An 18,763-nucleotide genomic window follows, 5' to 3' on the forward strand; every position below is an offset into this window, starting at 1 on the left:
AGCATGCTATAAAATTGGAAGGATAGGAAAAAGGTGCCTGATATAGCTGTCACTTTGCTGACATTGTTCATATTTATGAAAGCAGAAGAAAGAAGTTTACAATTTGAACCATTAAGTCTGCAGAGTAGACATTTACAATAACATTCTGTATTTAAAACATGCCTCCTTTGCAATAATTGAAATGCTCTCACTATGTGATGTACTACCCATGTCATAGCATACGGGAAATACGGGAAATTATTCGACATAAGTTTCCTATAGCTTTGAGGTTTAATCAGACTGTTATGTCTCATTGCAAGAGAAGGAAATAGGATTTTCTAGTAAAAGACTGAATCGTCAAAGTTTTTTTATTATTTCTTAATCCACCGGGTTTAATTGTTGCACTTTGTTAGATGTACTTTTGTTGAATGGTTTGTATGTTTCTGTGTATGCAACACATGCTTTTCTCAGGCTTTTTACAGATCCTGTAAAATGTTGTGGGAAGAGCTGATGCATTTACAGAGGAATACAGATAGAGACAACTCCAGCATCCATTGTCACTCCGGATCCCTGTAAAGGTTGGGAATGGATGCTGTAGAATATACATAATAATAAGAATAATTCATTCTATTTAGAGGCGCCTTTCAAAGCACCCAAGGACACCTTACAATATACATTGCAAAGGCTTCTCATCTGTACACCATCAAAATCAGCATATCAGCCAAAACGACCACCGTTGTCTGCATCAGAGTTAGTGTTTATGAGTTGAGTTATAGCATGACAAGACTGACAGCTGGCCAAACCCTAATAAACTAGTCACCACATTCCTGGGGTCCACCATTAAAGGTGACCCAATGCCCCATGACACACAGACACACAGAGCGAGGAACACACCTACTGAGAGCAGCTAGTAAAACATGACAGATTTATCACCCTGCCTCTCCTTTCTGTTTTCAGACGGTGTTTGCTAAACAAGCTATTTGTGTTGTCTTTATGTGTGAGTATACAAACCTTTACTCCAGAGGTCATGCTCAAACATGACCTTGTGTGTTATTGGTGTTATCATATGCTTTTTTACCTATTTGTTTATCTATTGTGAAGAGGATATTGTGTTGATGTAGTGTGCAAATGTAGTTTAAATCACCATTAAACTATTTTACTTTAACAGCCAAATGAAACCAGCAGTAAAAGACTGGGTCACTCATAAGTCCAATCTTGTATATTATTTCCGTCACTATTTATAGAGATTGTTCAAGAGGTGCCTTCTGTCTGCAAGTCAGTGTGTATCCAGGGCATTATTTGGTGGATTTCCAAAACTAGTCTGATTCAGCTTACAGTATGAATATAGGGGATGGCAGACGTAACCTTAGCATTGTTTTCACCCAACTGCTTATTCTATTACCCTGGGGTAAAAACTTGGCTCGATGCACGAAACACATGCAATGAGAACAGTAGCAATGCATTCCTCGCCGGGTCAGAGCTCATCAGTAACTCCCCACCTCTCTCCCTCTCTCTTTTTTTCTCTCTGTCTCTTTGAGCCAACAGGTTGCAGCAGCTTCACCCTCCACCCTTCTTCCCAAACTTTTCTGCAGCAGAGCCCAGAAAAAAAGCGTCTGTTATTCATCCACCCTTACACACAACCAAACACAGCCGCCTCCTCCTTCACTCAGACACACACATTGATTCTCATGTACCATTCAGTCGATTATCTCTGATAACACCTTCTGCAGGAATACATTATCAATTCCAGACTTCTTTTTTTTCAACTCCCCTGACTTGGATGAAACCTTTTTGTGTTTTTCAGTGGATATTTTCTCTCCTCTCGACCGTCAAGAGGTCACCTGGATTGGGAAGATAATAATGATTCACTTGTCTGCAGTGGTAAGTGAGATTGTGTGGGCCCATTTCAGTGCCATATAGTCAAAACCCATTACTTTAACTGCACTTTAATATGGTGCTTTACTGAGTAGTTTTGAATTCTTAACTGCCCAGACACCCTTGTTACAGCCTAAGTGTCTGGACCTAGGCCAACACTTGTGATACTTAGCCTTTACTGTTGTTCCTTGCAGTACAATTTCTCCTTAAACAGCATTGCCGCCTGATATTAGTGCTTGCTGGTTGCCCATTTTCTTTGTTGTCTGATGTGCCTTTATGTGATAAACTACAGTAATTTCTGCAAATGTGCATTCCACTGAGTTTGAGAACATGCACTTAGAATCTCACACTCAGACCATGTAGTGCAGAAGTCCTGGGCATCCTCATGTGCTTCTCTGCAGAAGGTAATGCAAATATGTTACACCTCCAACCTCAATAGGAGCATAAAACAAGATATCATGGATTTCACAGTCATGTGAGCTCTAGTGTATTCATGAATAATAATAACATACCAGGTTGTTAGCAAGAGGATGAAACTATGAAGAATGAATTGTGGATGTTTCCCATGCATGGACTTGTCTGTGCTGTCTGACTGCGAATGCAAAGTGACATTAAGAGGACATGCGTTGAGTGTGATTGTATTTGTGTGTGTGTTTTAACTGTAGATCTGTATTTAATTGCACCGAAGACATGGGCTATCATACATTGCAGTTCTGACATTCCAGTGTGTATGTGCCACTTCACTGTACCAGTTTTCTACCTACGGGGATCATCCATTCTGTGAAGTGGTGAGGTGGAAAATGCCATTATGTAGAAATAGCTGACATGCAGTTAGACTTGCAGGGCATGTGATGTGTGAGTGAGTGTGTGTGAGGAAGGGAGATAGGGAACAGAGAGGGAGTATCAGGGCCAGAGACAGCAAACTTCGTTTTGTAACATTATTGAATCCTCTCGGGCAGTGATAAACTTAAGGCCTCGGACACAATATACACATTTCCTCCTCGGCGAGGCTGGACAAAGTGCTTGTGATCCCAGCATGCTTTGAGTGATGGATGGAGTGCTGTGCACATGTTTTTCTTGACGCGGGATCATTGCAAGCATGTTATCTAAGTGTCTGAGTCTAGCTTATGATCACAGGCGTTGTAGAAATGTCCTGCAGGATTGTTGGAATGAGCTGGGATTTGCAGTCCATCACGTCCAGAAGAACAATTATATTTATGGCCATGACATTTTGTACAGGCCTGATATGATACAAGATGGATGAATTGCAGTGACTTTGGTGATTGCCTGACTTTTTATACAGTAAGCGTCCCCATCATGCCAAATGTTTGTCCAATTATGGTTTAAGACCAAATACCTCTACATGTAAGTCACATCATCCTCACCTGTTATGTCCCTATTAGCTAATGTTAGCATCTTAACACGCTAAACGGAAATGGTGAACATAGTAAATATTATTCCCTCGAAAAATCAGCATGCTGATATTAGCATTTACCTCAAAACACTGCTGTTAGCGAGGCTGTATGCTCCTGGGGCCTCATTTATAAAGGGATATACGCTCAAAAAATGGCGTACGCCAGTTTCTACGCAATGTTTGCGATTTATAAAATACTAACTTGACGGGAAAAGGTGCGGTCCTCCACGCAAACTCTAACCCATGCGTACGCACTAAGCACAACAACGGGAGAGACGAGAAACTGCGACACCGCGTTGGCAGAAGGACGAATGGAGAGAAATATGTTGAAATAATACCATAAATAAAATGTTACCTCTCATTTATCATATGAAGAATTCATTTTCAAACATTGATTAAAGCCAATCTTGATTAAACACACGCCTGTTTGAGATTCCTCAGTGCACACACAAACATAACTTGGAGAAATAAATAAATACGGATATGTTATTTAAAACCACCTCGAATATGTTGTGTTAATGTTATGAAATGTTTTCTCAAATGATGCGGTTTTGCATTTCTATAGGTTGTACGAGCATGGTTTTATACTACCATGTTTAATCATGTTTTATGCCGTTTGCTAAGACTTGATAAGTCGCTCATAAAACACAGGAGGTATGGAAACTAAGAACACCATATGTGGTAAATTGTACAGCTAATATAACACAACACATTAGTTGTATATCCTTTAACTGGTGGATATAGAGTTGCTGCAGTGGAGACGCTGCGCACAGCTGATCGACAGCTGGGACACAAACCACCAAATACGAAAACATAATTCAGATCCAGTAGTCATGACTCCACTCCGGAGGGATTCCCCGATCATTTCTTACAGTCTCTCATCAAGGGGGTGTCTCCTGTCCCCGGTACAAACACACTGCCTGAGGAAGGCTATGTGTAATTTTTTTGTCAAGAACCTTTTTCGGACCACTTATTAATTTATTTTGGTGACGATCCGACCTCCATGCTGCTACTCTGGTTCAAACGGCATCCACCAAACTATCTCGACCTCCCCAAAATAACCAAAATCTGACACGGGCCCTTTCTCATTTCATCAAATCCCCCTCCTCGACTCCTCGACTCCTCGGTCCTCCGGTAGTGACCCGGAAATGAATTTCAGCGCGCCATGTTGAAGGACATCTCATTTCTCTAAATGCACTTCGAGGACCGAGCGTCGAGCATCGAGGAGGCTCTCTGGAGGAGCTCTAACCGAGGATACACTGATGGGTCCTCCACGGCTCCTTCGTGGATGCATTTCCGGGAACAGAGATGTTTCAAAGAGTCGTGACGCACGTTTGGGGATATTATTTTATTAACGGCTTTCATCGCGACGCGACGTTTACAGTAAAACAGCTGTGAGGTCCGTGCAGAAAGCAGAGCAGTGTGTAAAATATATATCACTCAGTATAACAGGCCTACTCTCTTTATTTGCTTTAGTTTAGTAGATATCTACAAACAAAGAGTCGATATTTTTCTAAAACCATTTAGTGCTTCACATAATAAAATACACAACGGCTGTAGCCTGTTTTAGGAACTGTATGTCCGTGTGTGTGTGTGTGTGTGCGTGTGTGTGTGTGTGTGTGTGTGTGTTATACAGTGTGTGCGTAGATGCAGCGGACATACAGGTCTCAGTTGGTTTGGTGTCCTCTGCTTACTTTTAATACTTGTAAATAAAACTTTTGGCCCGTAATTTATTTTCCTCATTGTAGCGACCAGAGAGGGGGGGGGATATATCCAGTCTCTGATAGTGTTACGTTATTATGAGAGTGCTCTGTTTGATTCTGAAATTGTATATATTTATATAAATATATACAAATATGTGTGTGTGCGTGTGTCCGCATCTGTAGCCTGTTGTCTCATTATACCGCACTGTGAATGAATTAAAAGTAAATATATAAGTGGTCATGAACACATCTGTCCATCAGACAGAGGGCTGCTGTGCCTCCTGTCATCATTAATGGACGTCTCTTTCAAATGACCGCTCAGAGGAGAGGAGTTCTCATTTCTCTAACCGCCTGCTGCTTCCCCTCCTCTCTCCTCGGTTCCCCTCCTCGGCTCCTCCGCTCGCATCTCCTGTGGGCGGGACTAAGTATCGAGGATAGGAGTCGAGGAGGGGAGTTAGAGAAATGAGAAGGGGCCACGTGTGAGATGTATTTTTTAGCTGTTCTGTCGTCATTTCCTGCTATCTTCTTCATAAAGTCAGTCAAAATGAATGAATGAATGGGCGTTTCTTTGACTATTTATAGGCAAATATGGGCGTTACGTGAAGCCCGCAAAAGCTGCACCGCATTTCGAGTCGATTGTGATTTATAAAGGGAAACCGGCGTAGGAAGTGCTGTACGCACTTTCCTCGACGGTACGCAATGTTTGGTGAATCCGAAAATGTCGGAACATTTCTGTACCTATTTTTTGGATTTCTACTACGTAAGCAACATTCCCACGTGAATCCTACGCACGGCGTTATAAATGAGGCCCCTGGTATTTTTGCAATTTATGTAGAGGTACATCATGCTTAAACTTCAATATTTTCAGAAACATTTGGATTGACTCAGGGACACTTTTAACTGTCAAGTTAAATCTAAGGCTCTTTTATATTTCTGCAGATGTTTTTAACATTGACATCCACTACTTGACTCAGAAAACTTGTGCCACCTTTAGCACATTAAAACCTATAATGTCCACCTTTTGGTATAGAAGACAGCAACTGTATACTTCTGCACCTGCTGTCATTCATGAAAACACACGTTTGTGCTCTCTGCACTTCAGTACTAAGAAGATACATGCAGAGACAGATCTTAGATCTGCATCGGTATGTGAGGGGGAGAGTTTGGTTTTCTGGCTGTTACATGAGAGTTGATCTGCAGAGGTTGTAAACTAGTCAGCCTTCAGCCATTCCGGCTCTGTCAGCCAGGTGGTCAAATCACACCAAAGATTTGTCTGGAATTCAGATTGTTTTACTTTTGTATGGCTTTATCATATTCATTTATTCTGTAGCTGAAACATTGGAAGTATTGGCAGATAGCTTGATGAATGGAATGTGAATCATGAATGCCTAAAGTAATCCGTAATGTTTTCATCTCATGTATGGTAGTTGAGTAAAGGCAGATCTCTCTTTGATGTTAGGCCTATGAATTTGCAATACCATATGCTTATAGGCTAAAATATATTCATGCACATGTACTTGGGCACACATGAACACTTATGTGCTGACACATGCTGGAAGATAGAACGCTAATGTAAAACATAACGGTACTAACCATTTCTTAGATTTGCATTGAACGTGCTTCTCTCTGACAGGGGGTTATTTATTTAATATGGGATAATCTGTGGCTGCTGCATGATTCTTTGCCATTGTGATTCAAGTTCTGGATTAACTCTACTTAGGCATTGATTATTTTTCACTTAACTGAATGTTGATACATTGCTGTGTTTCCTATACATTTAAAGGAAGGTTTTCACTCTCAACACATTCTTGCTGCAATATCTTTAAGCTGACTCAAAGTCAGCTTAAAGATATTGCAGCAAGTGGATCATTGAGCAGCACAAATGCAGTGAAGATTCTACAATACGTCCTATCATTGCACCATGCTTTTAAATATCCCTTCCCAAGGTACAAGTCTGCAATAGAGATAATATGCTGGTAAAGCAACCGCAACATTTCAAAGGGAATGAATTGCCTCCACTCAGTGTATTATGCCAAGTCAAAAGCTGTAGCCTTGGGGCTAATCTCTTTTATGCTAACTTGAAGTTTCCTCTGTCTTTTGAGGAAGGAAAGGGGAAGGATTTTCTGTATCCCAGAGTGTTATTGAATCGATAGTTACGGCTGTAACTACGGTTCTATGAGTCCCGGATGACCGCCAGAGGCGGTGCTTTCAGCACTGGATATGTCCATCGCGCGCATGCGCAGCTCGAGTACCAATACCAACAAAGTCACCTGTGACCCACGTGACACCGGCTATATCAGCCGGTGTCGTCAGAGGATCTGTTCCCAGAATCTTCTCGCGAGCACACAAGAATTCTGAGTGACAGGGAACTCTGGCGGTCATCCGGGACTCATAGAACCGTAGTTACAGCCGTAACTATCGTTCTATTTCGTCCCTACTGACCGCCAGAGGCGGTGCTTTCAGCACTGGATGACTTATACCAACAATGTCATGAAGAATCCAAGCCCTTGCTCACCACTGGAAACAGCGGAGCTCGGCAAAAGGACCACGCCCAAAGAATGGGGAGTGGCGACATTGACCTGATGACAACTGGAGAATGTGCCAGAAGACACCCACGACGCCGCGGCGTAGATGGTCTCCAGGGGCACCACCCTCAGGGCAGCCAAAGATGTTGAGATGCTCCTTGTAGAGTGGCATCTCAGCCTGATGGCAGGGGGCGGCCACTGGCCCCGTAAGCCTGTGAGATGGTATCGACAACCCAGTGGGGCAGCCACTGGTTAGAGGGCATAACCTCCTTTAGTGCCGCAAGGGCAAAATCAAGAGTTGCTCCTACTACCGTATACAGGCAGTAGCCTTGATATATGCCCTTTGGGCACCCCCAGGGCACAGCAACTTCGACGTGCCGTACTCCTGAATGTCAAAGCGTGCCAGCTGGGCAGGCTGATTGAAGTGGGTTTGTGGAAGGACCCCGGGCCGGTATGCCACATTTGCCCAAAGGGCAACGCCTGAGAGTCCCACCTCGGGCATGTATTGTTTATGGAGAGGACATGCAACTCCCCGACTCGCTTCCCTGAGGCTATGGCAAGCAGAAATGCTGCCTTTGTGGGCAGCCACCTAAGCCCCACCTGGGCCAGGGTCTCGAAGGGAGGAGATGATAGGGCATCCGGCAGCAGAGGCAGGTCCCAAGCCGGATCCCTCGGGGTGCTAGGGGGACGCTGCCGTAAAGCCCCTCTCATAAAGAGGGACACCGACCTGTGGCACCCCGCCGTGGCGCCGTCGACCCGAACATGCCGGGCAGAAATCGCAGTCACATAAATTCAGAGTGGAGTGAGAACGTCCACCATCTAGAAGGGACTGTTGTCTAAGCAACAACGTACATGCTGTCCCCAAGGAACACACACATTCTTGCCCCCCAGTTGGGGTAGGAAGTGCGTGAGTGCAAGCTGCACAGCCCGAAGCTCTAGCACGTTGACCTGGCACGCACTCTCCTGGGCAGACCGCTGACCCTGAACGTTCCTGCCCTGCCGCACTGCACCCCACCCTGAGAGACATGCACCTATGGTGATGGTCTCCTGGCAGGATGGGATGGCGCCCATGGGCATGCCCACTAGGAGATAGGCCCTGCCCCTCCAGCGTGACAGAGAGTGGAGGCAATGCTGCGACACCCTGACTTCCCTGTGCCTGTGCCACTTGGCGTCCAAGTGAAGGCTGTTCAGCCACATCTGCATGGGGCGCAACGACAGCGGGCCTAAGGGCCCAGCGGCCGAGGCAGCTGCCAGTCTGCCCAAGGGCCGGAGGAACTGAATATAAGGCACCATCTTGCCCGGCCCACGTGGAAGTAGGCATCCCTCAAGTCCACGGTTGAGAACCACTCCACCTGTGCATATGCAGTGGTCAGCATATAGAATGGCAGCACCTTCGGGAATCTGTTGATTCCTCTGAGGTCCAAGATCGGGCGAAATCCGCCGACTTTCTTGCTCACGAGAAAGTACGCCGAGTAGAACCCCCTGGGCTAAGCAGAGGGTCTTACTGGCTTGATTGCGTCCTTGGACAGAAGGACGGACAACTCTTGGGCCAGAGCTAGGGCCCCTGCCGGATCGCTGACGACTGTCAATTAGACCCAGCCGAAGGCTAGGGGCCGGAGCTGCGGTCCGTACCCCTGGGTTAAGGTGAAAACCACCCAAGGGACGGAAGTACAGACCGCCCAGTAACTGAGCTGCTGCTGGGAAAGCAGCCGACGACCGGGGGGGCACTGGGGCACGAGGCCGTCTGGAAGGCGGGCGACCTGGGGCACGAAAGTCATTGGGTCGCGCCGCTAAGACCTCTGCAGACCACCCCTGTAATCCGGCGGCTGAGTGCGGCTGCTAGAGCGGCCCCTGGGCCTGCTGGGAGTGGGCACAGGTCTGCGAAGACCCGAGAGCTGCTGCCTGGTCTGCCTAGCTTGGGCGGCACGCTCCAGTGCCTCCAGGGCAGCTGACCTAAACAGCTCGACTGGTATGCTACGGAGGACTCTCCTACATGACTCCGTTAGTGGTGACTGGGCCAGCGAAACCTGGCGACGAGTCTGTACCAGCGACAAGGCCTCCTCATACAGAGGTGCATCAACCGAAGGAGGTGCGTCAGCCGAAGGAGGTGCGCCAACCGAAGGAGGTGCGCCAGCCGAAGGAGGTGCGCCAACCAAAGGAGGGGCGTCGACCGAAGGCCCCTACACCGGGCCCAGGCTGAAGGACCAGAGGCGACTTCATCATGCCCCTATCGGCAGCTAGCCGATCCACTTTAGAGGACAGCTTTTCTAGTCCTTCTATTGGGGGGAGCACACATAGCCATCGCTCCCTCAAGTCGCCGGGAACGGCCGAATTGATCTGGAGGAGGATGTGACAAGGAGAGGTGTCTGTTGGCTGCTGCCAGACGTTCCACCTCAGTGATTCTAGCCACTCTGAGCGCCCGAGGCATGCAGCTACAGCTCATGCAGGCGTTTACCGTGAGAACCTCCCTCAGATGCTCACATTTCTCAATGGCTCAAAAGAAGCCATACAGGCGCTACATGAATGAGCCACTCCGTAGGTAGCAAGATGCAGCGTAGCCGGGAGCGGGTGCGGGCACACAGCCTTCACCAGCTACCTGCTTAATGGAAAGAGTAGAGCGTCGCTGCTACTCGCCGAACAGAAAGAGGGATGTAATTACACCCACGTTACCGGCAGAGGGAGCGGGAGCGAGAGCACTGCCTTCACCTGGCTGGATTAATAAACACGGCAGTTCAGCGTCTACCAGGAGCGGGGGCGAGAACACTGCCGGCTGAGTTAGAGACGAATGCCAGATGCAGCATAACCGGGAGCGGGTGCGGGAACACAACCTTCACCAGCTACCTGCTTAACTGAAAAACAGGGCAGTTCCGCGTCTACCAGGAGCGGGGGCGAGAACACTACCTTCACTGGTTGAGTTAGAGACGAATGCCAGATGCAGCGTAACCGGGAGCGGGTGCGGGAACACAGCCTTCACCAGCTACCTGCTTAACGGAAAGACAAGGCAGTTCAGCGCCTACCAGGAGTGGGGGCGAGAACACTGCCTTCACTGGCTGAGTTAGAGACGAATGCCAGATGCAGCGTAACCGGGAGCGGGTGCGGGAACACAGCCTTCACCAGCTACCTGCTTAACGGAGAAACAAGGCAGTTCTGCGTCTGCCAGGAGCGGGGGCGAGAACACTGCCTTCACTGGTTGAGTTAGAGACGAATGCCAGATGCAGCGTAACCGGGAGCGGGTGCGGGAACACAGCCTTCACCGGCTACCTGCTTAACGGAAAAACGAGGCAGTTTGGCATCTACCAGGAGCGGGGGCGAGAACTGCCTTCACTGGTTGAGTTAGAGACGACTGCCAGACGCAGCGTAACCGGGAGCGGATGCGGGAACACAGCCTTCACCGACTACCTGCTTAACGGAAAAACAAGGCAGTTTGGCGTCTACCAGGAGCGGGGGCGAGAACTGCCTTCACTGGTTGAGTTAGAGACGAATGCCAGATGCAGCGTAACCGGGAGCGGGTGCGGGAACACAGCCTTCACCAGCTACCTGCTTAACGGAAAAACGAGGCAGTTCAGCGTCTACCAGGAGCGGGGGCGAGAACACTGCCTTCACTGGTTGAGTTAGAGACGAATGCCAGATGCAGCGTAACCGGGAGCGGGTGCGGGAACACAGCCTTCACCAGCTACCTGCTGAACGGGAAGAGTAGAGCGGTGCTACTACTCACCGAACAGAAAAAGGGATGTAGCTACATCCGCATTACCGGTAGAGGGAGCGGGAGCGAGAGCACTGCCTTCACCTAGCTGGGTAGAATAAAGAAGCTTAACAGTACACGCAAGACGTTAGCCGAGCAGCTGCTGCTAACGATCAAGCTATATCAAGTCAAATAACACACATGTTTAAGACCAGATAACTAGCTTCGAAAGAAGAGAACAGCACAGAGCTGTAGTTACAGCAGTAACCATGGCCAGTGCTCACACGGCATATAACCGTAGTTACAGTAGTAACTATGGCCAGTACTTACACGGCTTAGAACCGTAGTTACAGTCGTAACTATGGCCAGAACTTACACAGCATAGAGCCGTAGTTACAGTAGTAACTCTGGCCAGTACTTGCACGGCTTGGAACCGTAGTTACAGTAGTAACTATGGCCAGTACTTACATGGCTTGGAACCGTAGTTACAGTAGTAACTATGACCAGTATTTACACAGCATAGAGCCGTTTACGGTATTGACTATGGCCAGTACTTGCACGGCTTGGAACCGTAGTTACAGTAGTAACTATGGCTAGGACTTACGGCTTAAAACCGTAGTTACAGTAGTAACTATGGCCAGTACTTACACAGCATAGAGCCGTAGTTACGGTATTGACTATGGCCAGTACTTACACGGCTTGGAACCGTAGTTACAGTAGTAATTATGGCCAGTACTTACGGCTTAGAACCTTAGTTACAGTAGTAACTGTGGCCGGTGCCTAAAAGTGTCAGCCAAACGGCTGCCCACTAGATAATATAATATTGGGAGGATGAAATCCTCCTTAATGGCCACACATGCAGAGCACACAGCACACAGTGAAGATTGTTCTCTGCATATCGTCCTAGTGCTAGGAGTCTAGTACTAGGAGTCTAGTACTAGGAGCAGTAAATACAACGATATAGCGCTACTGCAACCATACCATGCGTTTACCGCTGAGTTAAATAATGAAGCTTAACAGTACATGCACGGTGTTAGCCAAGCGGCTGCTGCTAACAATCAAGAAACCAAGTCAGAACACAATGTTAAGACCAGATAATTAGCTTCTAAGAAAGAGAACAGCCCGCATAGAACCGTAGGCCATGGTTACAGTAGTAACCGCACATGCGGAGCACACAGCACCCGCAGTGAAGATGTTCTCTGCATATCATCCTAGTGCTAGGAGTCTAGTACTAGGAGCAGTAATACAACGATCTAGCGCTACTGCAATCAAACCCTATGTTACCGGGAGCACTGCCCTCACCGGCTGAGTTAATAGTTAAGCTTAATAGCAAGGTGTTAGCCAAGCGGCTGCTGCTAACAATCAAGCGACCAAGTCAGAACACAAATGTTAAGACCAGATAATAGCTTCTAAGAAATAGAAAGTACTTACCTTACTCTCTGCCTCTAAACGAAAAACGGGTTAAATTGAATGAGGGATACAGCCAAAGCTGGGACTCAAATGCTAATGATAGCTCGGGCACAACGCCACAAGCAGAACTTTCAAAAGAGCATAAGGGCAACTTTATGGGAGAGGAAGCGGGAACACTGTCGTCACCAGAAAGTCTAAGCCAAACAAAAAATAAGACAGCAATCAGGACAACTTGGCTGGGAGAGGGTGCGGGGACACAGCCATCACCAGCAACAAGCTGACACCAACCTGTCTGTCGAGGCTCTGCACAGCGCACAGCCGGCCACAGCTCCTGGAGGACGCGTTAACGACCCGTAGCTCCGACTGTCAGGAAGCTGCACGCGGCCAGCTGCTTGCAGAGAAATCCCTCAGATCAGACGTTCAAACCTGAACGCTGTAGGCTACAAAAATGTAGCCGCGGTACCCTCGAGCAGCGAGAAGATGAAAGGAACAGATCCTCTGACGACACCGGCTGATATAGCCGGTGTCACGTGGGTCACAGGTGACTTTGTTGGTATTGGTACTCGAGCTGCGCATGCGCGCGATGGACATATCCAGTGCTGAAAGCACCGCCTCTGGCGGTCAGTAGGGACGAAATAGAACTCCATTGACTGTGGGACAGCTATAACTCTCATTCCATCTCGATTACTTCGATCACTGTGCTTCCTCGAGTCCAGTGAAACTCATCTGTCTTAGGGTTCCTGTTCTTTAACCTGTCAGTTCTTGGAAACACTTCCAGAGTCTAAAATCGTCTCACACACCCACAGCTGAACTTTGATCATGTTGATTTTCTGAATAATTAGTGTGTCTTGCACCTTACTCAGAGCTTAGAGAAAAATCCTTTAAATACATGATCATTTGAGCAGAAATTGTACAAAACCATATTTTGGATTGCAGACAGTTCTTCCCAAATGTCCTACAGTGTCACCATGTTGTGGTCAAACAAAGAAACTCGCACATACACGAGACATAAGAGGGTGCAGGTGGACGCTTTAATTAGACACATTCTCTGTTATTGCAGATTTACCATGGGGCTAAAACATTTTTGACAAAGTGCAATGTAGTATGTGCACACACATCGGAAGCGATTAGCAATGCTGCCTCGGCCTCAGCTCTGCAGATAAACACCTCTGCAGTTTGACTTCCAGGCCAAAGCCAGCCCTCAGGGGGTTTGGGTAATCCTCAGTCTGGGACAGGTGCACATAGTCTAGAGGTCTGGCTGACCACTGTAAATATCTTTTGCACATGTAGAGGGTTTTTACATCGATAAACAGTAGGAGCAGTGGCATGCATCAGGTCAAGCTGCAGGTTCACTCTGAAGAAACTCTATCATATACTGTAAGTCAGTCGTAACAAATTATTGGGGTAATAATTTTTCATGTGAGTTCATAATGTTAACACCTCCCAATAACTGCTTTTATTAGCTTGTTTTATGTCAGACAGTTTTAACCCTCATTTGATGCTTTTATTTTCTTTGCGTCATTGGAATTTGAGTTAAAACTGAACCCATAATATTGGAATAGTGTACAACATTATGATCACCAATTTACATTTACCTAAATGATGGCAATAGCCACAAAGTAAGAAACAAATGATAGGATCTATTTATGTTTGTGTGGATGATTCAATATAATCACATCTGGTGATTTACACTTCAGGCCAAAGGTTTTATAGATATGATGTCAAATGAATCTGAAATGATGCAGTATAAGTCAAGACATCCTCCCTAGTACATACATGTATTCAACACTGTCCCTGGAGATGGGAGAACAACTCTATGACTGCCTAAGAATCATGAATGCCTCACAAATTAAAAATGTTTGATTATATTTTATCTTTGAGTGACTCTAATGACTTTTTCCACTGTCTATTCATGTGTATACTTTCAGAAAAGGGGAAATAAGAGTTGGAATTGATGATTGTGGAGTGGAATTTAAGAAGGGGATTTGAGAAGAGAAGAACTGGGAGGAGGAGCCGGTGATCGCAGAAGGAAGAGGAAGAGAGGAAGAGTATGGGCTGCTCTTCTGTGTGGATCCTTCTACTATCCTTTTCTCTGTCCCACCAGAGCGTCACAGCACAAGCTGAAGGTAACAGATGACATCAAGCATCATCAAGCACTTTCTGTTATTGTTTTCCACATATTCAGCCATTCAGTTATACATTCATACATAATTCCAGGCCGTGACTCATTGCCTCACTCACCTTTTTCTATTGTTCCTTCACTTTCTTATTGTCAAATTAGTAGTCATTATACATATTGGTCCATTTCAGAATAATATATATGATATGTTTTATAATGATTGATCATTAAAGTGTTATCAAAGCTGATAAAGGTGTAGCTAGTTTGAATGACTTTGTATACTGCAGGGTAGCTTGTGAATTTACTCCAGATGGAACTATAGTCTGATTTAACACTTGATTATTTCACATCATTAATCAACATCTGTAAAGTAACTAAAGGTATTCAAGTAATGTAGTGGAGTAAAAGTACACGATTTACCTCTGAAATGTAGTGTGGAAGAAGTATAAAGTAGCAACAAATTGAAACACTCAAGTTAAGTACCTCAACATTGTACTTAACTTACTTGAGCAAATGTACTCAGTCACTTTACACTACTGAAATTCAGCCTCATGGCACCATCAGTTTTCAACATCAGTTGTTTGATTCTGAATCAACACCATATGTCTCAGTGTCCACAATGCTCACTGATCTATGAATTAGATGACTTAGGGGCACAGGCCAGAGAAAGGTCAGGTGTTCAATGAACACAGTCTGTGCTCCGTCATTAAATCTGGACACATGCACTGGAACACGGGGTAGACACTTACCCAGCTCCACTTTCTCTCCAGGCTGTGTCTAGTCAGGGAATTTTAACATATGCTAGCCTCATGTACCATACAGCACTCTGTCTGCCAGCCTGTCAAACCCATCTCCTGGATACAGAACCTTAAGCCCAAGGTGCTATTGGATGTCGCCAAAAGGTCAATCAGCCAATCGAAAGTTTGATTTCCTCCACCTGGAATGTGGTTGGCAGAAAGTGATTTGTAAAGTTGTTGGGCAGAATTATGGAGGGATATAAATAGCCCAAGGCCATATTTGAAGCTGCTGCTCCCTTGTAACTGGTACCATGGCTTATTATTGACAGTGTTAATTCACATTCAGTCATATCACATCATATGAATGTCTGTAGCAACCCTGAGGGCTACTGTTTCATATTACACACAAGAAGAGTGGTCGATTTCAAATTAATACATTGACAACTTCAAGCTACAATAATTGATATTTTTGGATTAACGATTATTCAAATTCCTGTAAGCAATGTATGGATCCCTCAGAGAATCATAATCCAACTTCACTGCTCTATGGATCTTTCTGCCTCTTTCTAGTGAGTCAGGGATTTTTTTTACAGCCCACAAATTGACTGAGTTGGTCATAAACATGGACGCAAATGAATGCTCAATGTCCGCTGGATGTGTAAATAAAATATGCATTTAACGTGTAACACATTGGTTTTGGGAAAGCAGAAGCAACATTAGTATTCACTTGGTACCATGTTTTTGTCCACCAGATATATGTAAGACTAATATTAGCTCTCCTCCCATCTACTGTATGTTTATGGTCTCAACCTACTCTTAATATTTGACTCCTTTGAGGCGGCAGTGGCTCAGTCTGTAAGTACTTGGTCTTGGAACCGAAGGGTCGCCGGTTCACGTCCCGATTAGACCAACAACAACAAAAAGATGGAGTGAGCTGGTAGCTGGAGAGGTGCCAGTTCACCTCCAAGGCCATTGCCGAGGTGCCCTTGAGCAAGGCACCTAATCTCCAAACTGTTCCCTTGGCGCCGGGTACCTGGCAGCCTCTCTGCTCTGCCACCTCTCCTATCTGCATGTGGTTGTGTGTGTGCATGTTTATCCTCTGTGTTTGTGCATGTGTGTGTAATGTGTGTAAACACAAGAAATGCCCCTGTAAGATTAATAAAGTGTATCTTCTTTAGATACTAAATGCCTCATATATTGCTAGCAACAAGTCCTCCAACTCATACGACCAAATGGGTTGATTGTTCAGGCCCTTATTACGACCAAATATGTTGTTTGTTCAAAAGCTTAATACGTCCTATAATTACGTTTTAAAGTTGTCGCCCTCTAGTGCTCCTGTTGAATGCAAACGTTACAGATGGTCGTTTATTGACTAATAACCCTCTCTGTAAAATCCTAAATTGTAGGATAGTTTGGCCATTAAAATGCTTTTTGATTAGATTTATAGCGAGAAGTGTAGATTGTACTTTTCAAATCCACGTCCAGTCGATATGTAGGATCTATAGTTTGATAGATATTACGAAGATGATTTGAGGTATGCGGCAGCCTCCATGTAAAGTTACGGGTTGAAAACAGTATTTCCGGTCTCAACGTTTTTATAATAAAACCAATGATCAAATGATTTAACAGTGATATCTGCAGTACTCATCCACTAAAATACATCAGTTTATCCTTGTTAATTATACGACATTTATTGGTTTAAATTGTGTACAATGCTTTTGTGTTTTTCCCATAGGTTTTTCTCTTTCGATTCTGAGAGACACCTTTCTTTTTTCAGAGGTTTTGATAGGCTAAAATATTGATTGTTTTACCCGCAATGCACGTCGGGATATGGTGTTTATATGATATGAAATCGGAAAACATGTTTTAAAAATAAAATAATACTTTATTCCGAGTTTTCTTGCTTTTCTTTTTGGAAGTCATCACATAACGGCATTGTAATACACGGTTCGGCTGCATTAAATATTACATATCTGCCGTAGATATTTATTTATAGAGCCCTGATCAGAAGACCTTTTGACAAACTGTAAGAAATGCCGCCAAAACTGAATATGTGACGTGGATCATAATATTAGCAATTAAACAACATCTTCCATTTATTTTCACACAATACGTCTCCTTGCAGTATCAACACTAATTCGGCTGACTTTTATATTTGATCCAATTGGTAGATAGGCTATATTTACACCATAACGGTACACAGCTGATAGAAAGGGATTGTTTTGTAGTTTTTAAAGATATTATTTACTACCTTTCCAACTCCTCGTGCAGTTGACTGTTACAGGTCTATACAGGTTCATAGTACAATGCATAAGCTTCAAATCGAGAGACTGAAACTGTATTTTCCAACAGGAGGATGTGCAAAACAAACAAACTAATAAGGCTTTATTTAAACATTAAAGAATATTTAAGGTCTTCTTTTGAATAAGAAAAAAACGTTGGGGTTATCCACAGATAAATATGAAGTCTGACAAAGTACTTAACGTCCAATATATTGCATAGTTTATTTTGACACTTGACAATCACCTTCCCTGAATTTGACTCAGGTGTAACTATATTTCACATCATTAATCATAATCTGCAAAGTAACTAAAATAAATGTAGTGGAGTAAAAATACCAGGTTAACCTCTGAATTGTAGTGGAGCAGAACAAAGTAGTACATGCTGCTGTAACAAAAACTGGACTGGACTGGAGTTATTTGTGAATAAACGTCCCTCCGGAGCGTTTGCAATGAACGGGCCGGGAGCATGTTGTTTCTTACACGACCACTAGAGCACCTCTAGGTCGTGTAAGAAACAACATACACTTTAAAACGTGTCTCTGGGTCGTAATAAGGGCATGAACAATCGGCCTATATGGTCGTTTTTTGTAAGAGGCCAGGCTGGTTGCTAGTTACTAACTTTCTTATTTTGAAGGAGGTTGGCAAGTATCAGTAGATAGAAGCAAAAATGCTCAGTACCCCTGAAGTGAAGTACCATTTATTTTACCCAAATCCAATTTAAACAACCTTTATTGATTTAAACATGACATAATTCTCGCCCTTGTCCACCAGTTAGTTAGTAATAGGCTATGTGGTTTTTTCCACAGTGTGCAAACTCGACCGGATAACTGCTGATTCCAGAATGTTTAAGTACTATTTTGTTTTTAGACTTCTCTGTTTCAATCTACTCTGTATAAATGTTCTTTAGTTCATCTGGCTAAAATTGTGTTTTTAAATCTCAGAACAGCTAAAATACCTGTTTTTCAGGCAGAAATCTGGGTAACTTATTTTTACATAAATCTTAAAACTGAACTATCTGCTTCTTAGGGTTAACTTTG

General features: G+C 44.7%; 1 protein-coding gene across 1 annotated transcript in view; it reads left to right on the forward strand.

Annotated features, from left to right (window-relative positions):
* The first annotated feature begins 1,563 nt into the window (after positions 1-1,563).
* col7a1l (collagen type VII alpha 1-like) overlaps positions 1,564-18,763 on the forward strand; it is a 79,244-nt gene continuing 62,044 nt past the window's right edge. Inside the window, exons 1-2 of the mRNA XM_034218866.1 lie at positions 1,564-1,860; positions 14,517-14,714. Of these exons, the coding sequence (XP_034074757.1) occupies positions 14,639-14,714 (76 nt within the window). The 5' untranslated portion in view covers positions 1,564-1,860; positions 14,517-14,638. The remainder of the gene's footprint in view (positions 1,861-14,516; positions 14,715-18,763) is intronic.

Source organism: Gymnodraco acuticeps, unplaced genomic scaffold, assembly GCF_902827175.1.
Source record: "Gymnodraco acuticeps unplaced genomic scaffold, fGymAcu1.1, whole genome shotgun sequence".
NCBI classification, from domain to species: Eukaryota; Metazoa; Chordata; class Actinopteri; order Perciformes; family Bathydraconidae; genus Gymnodraco; species Gymnodraco acuticeps.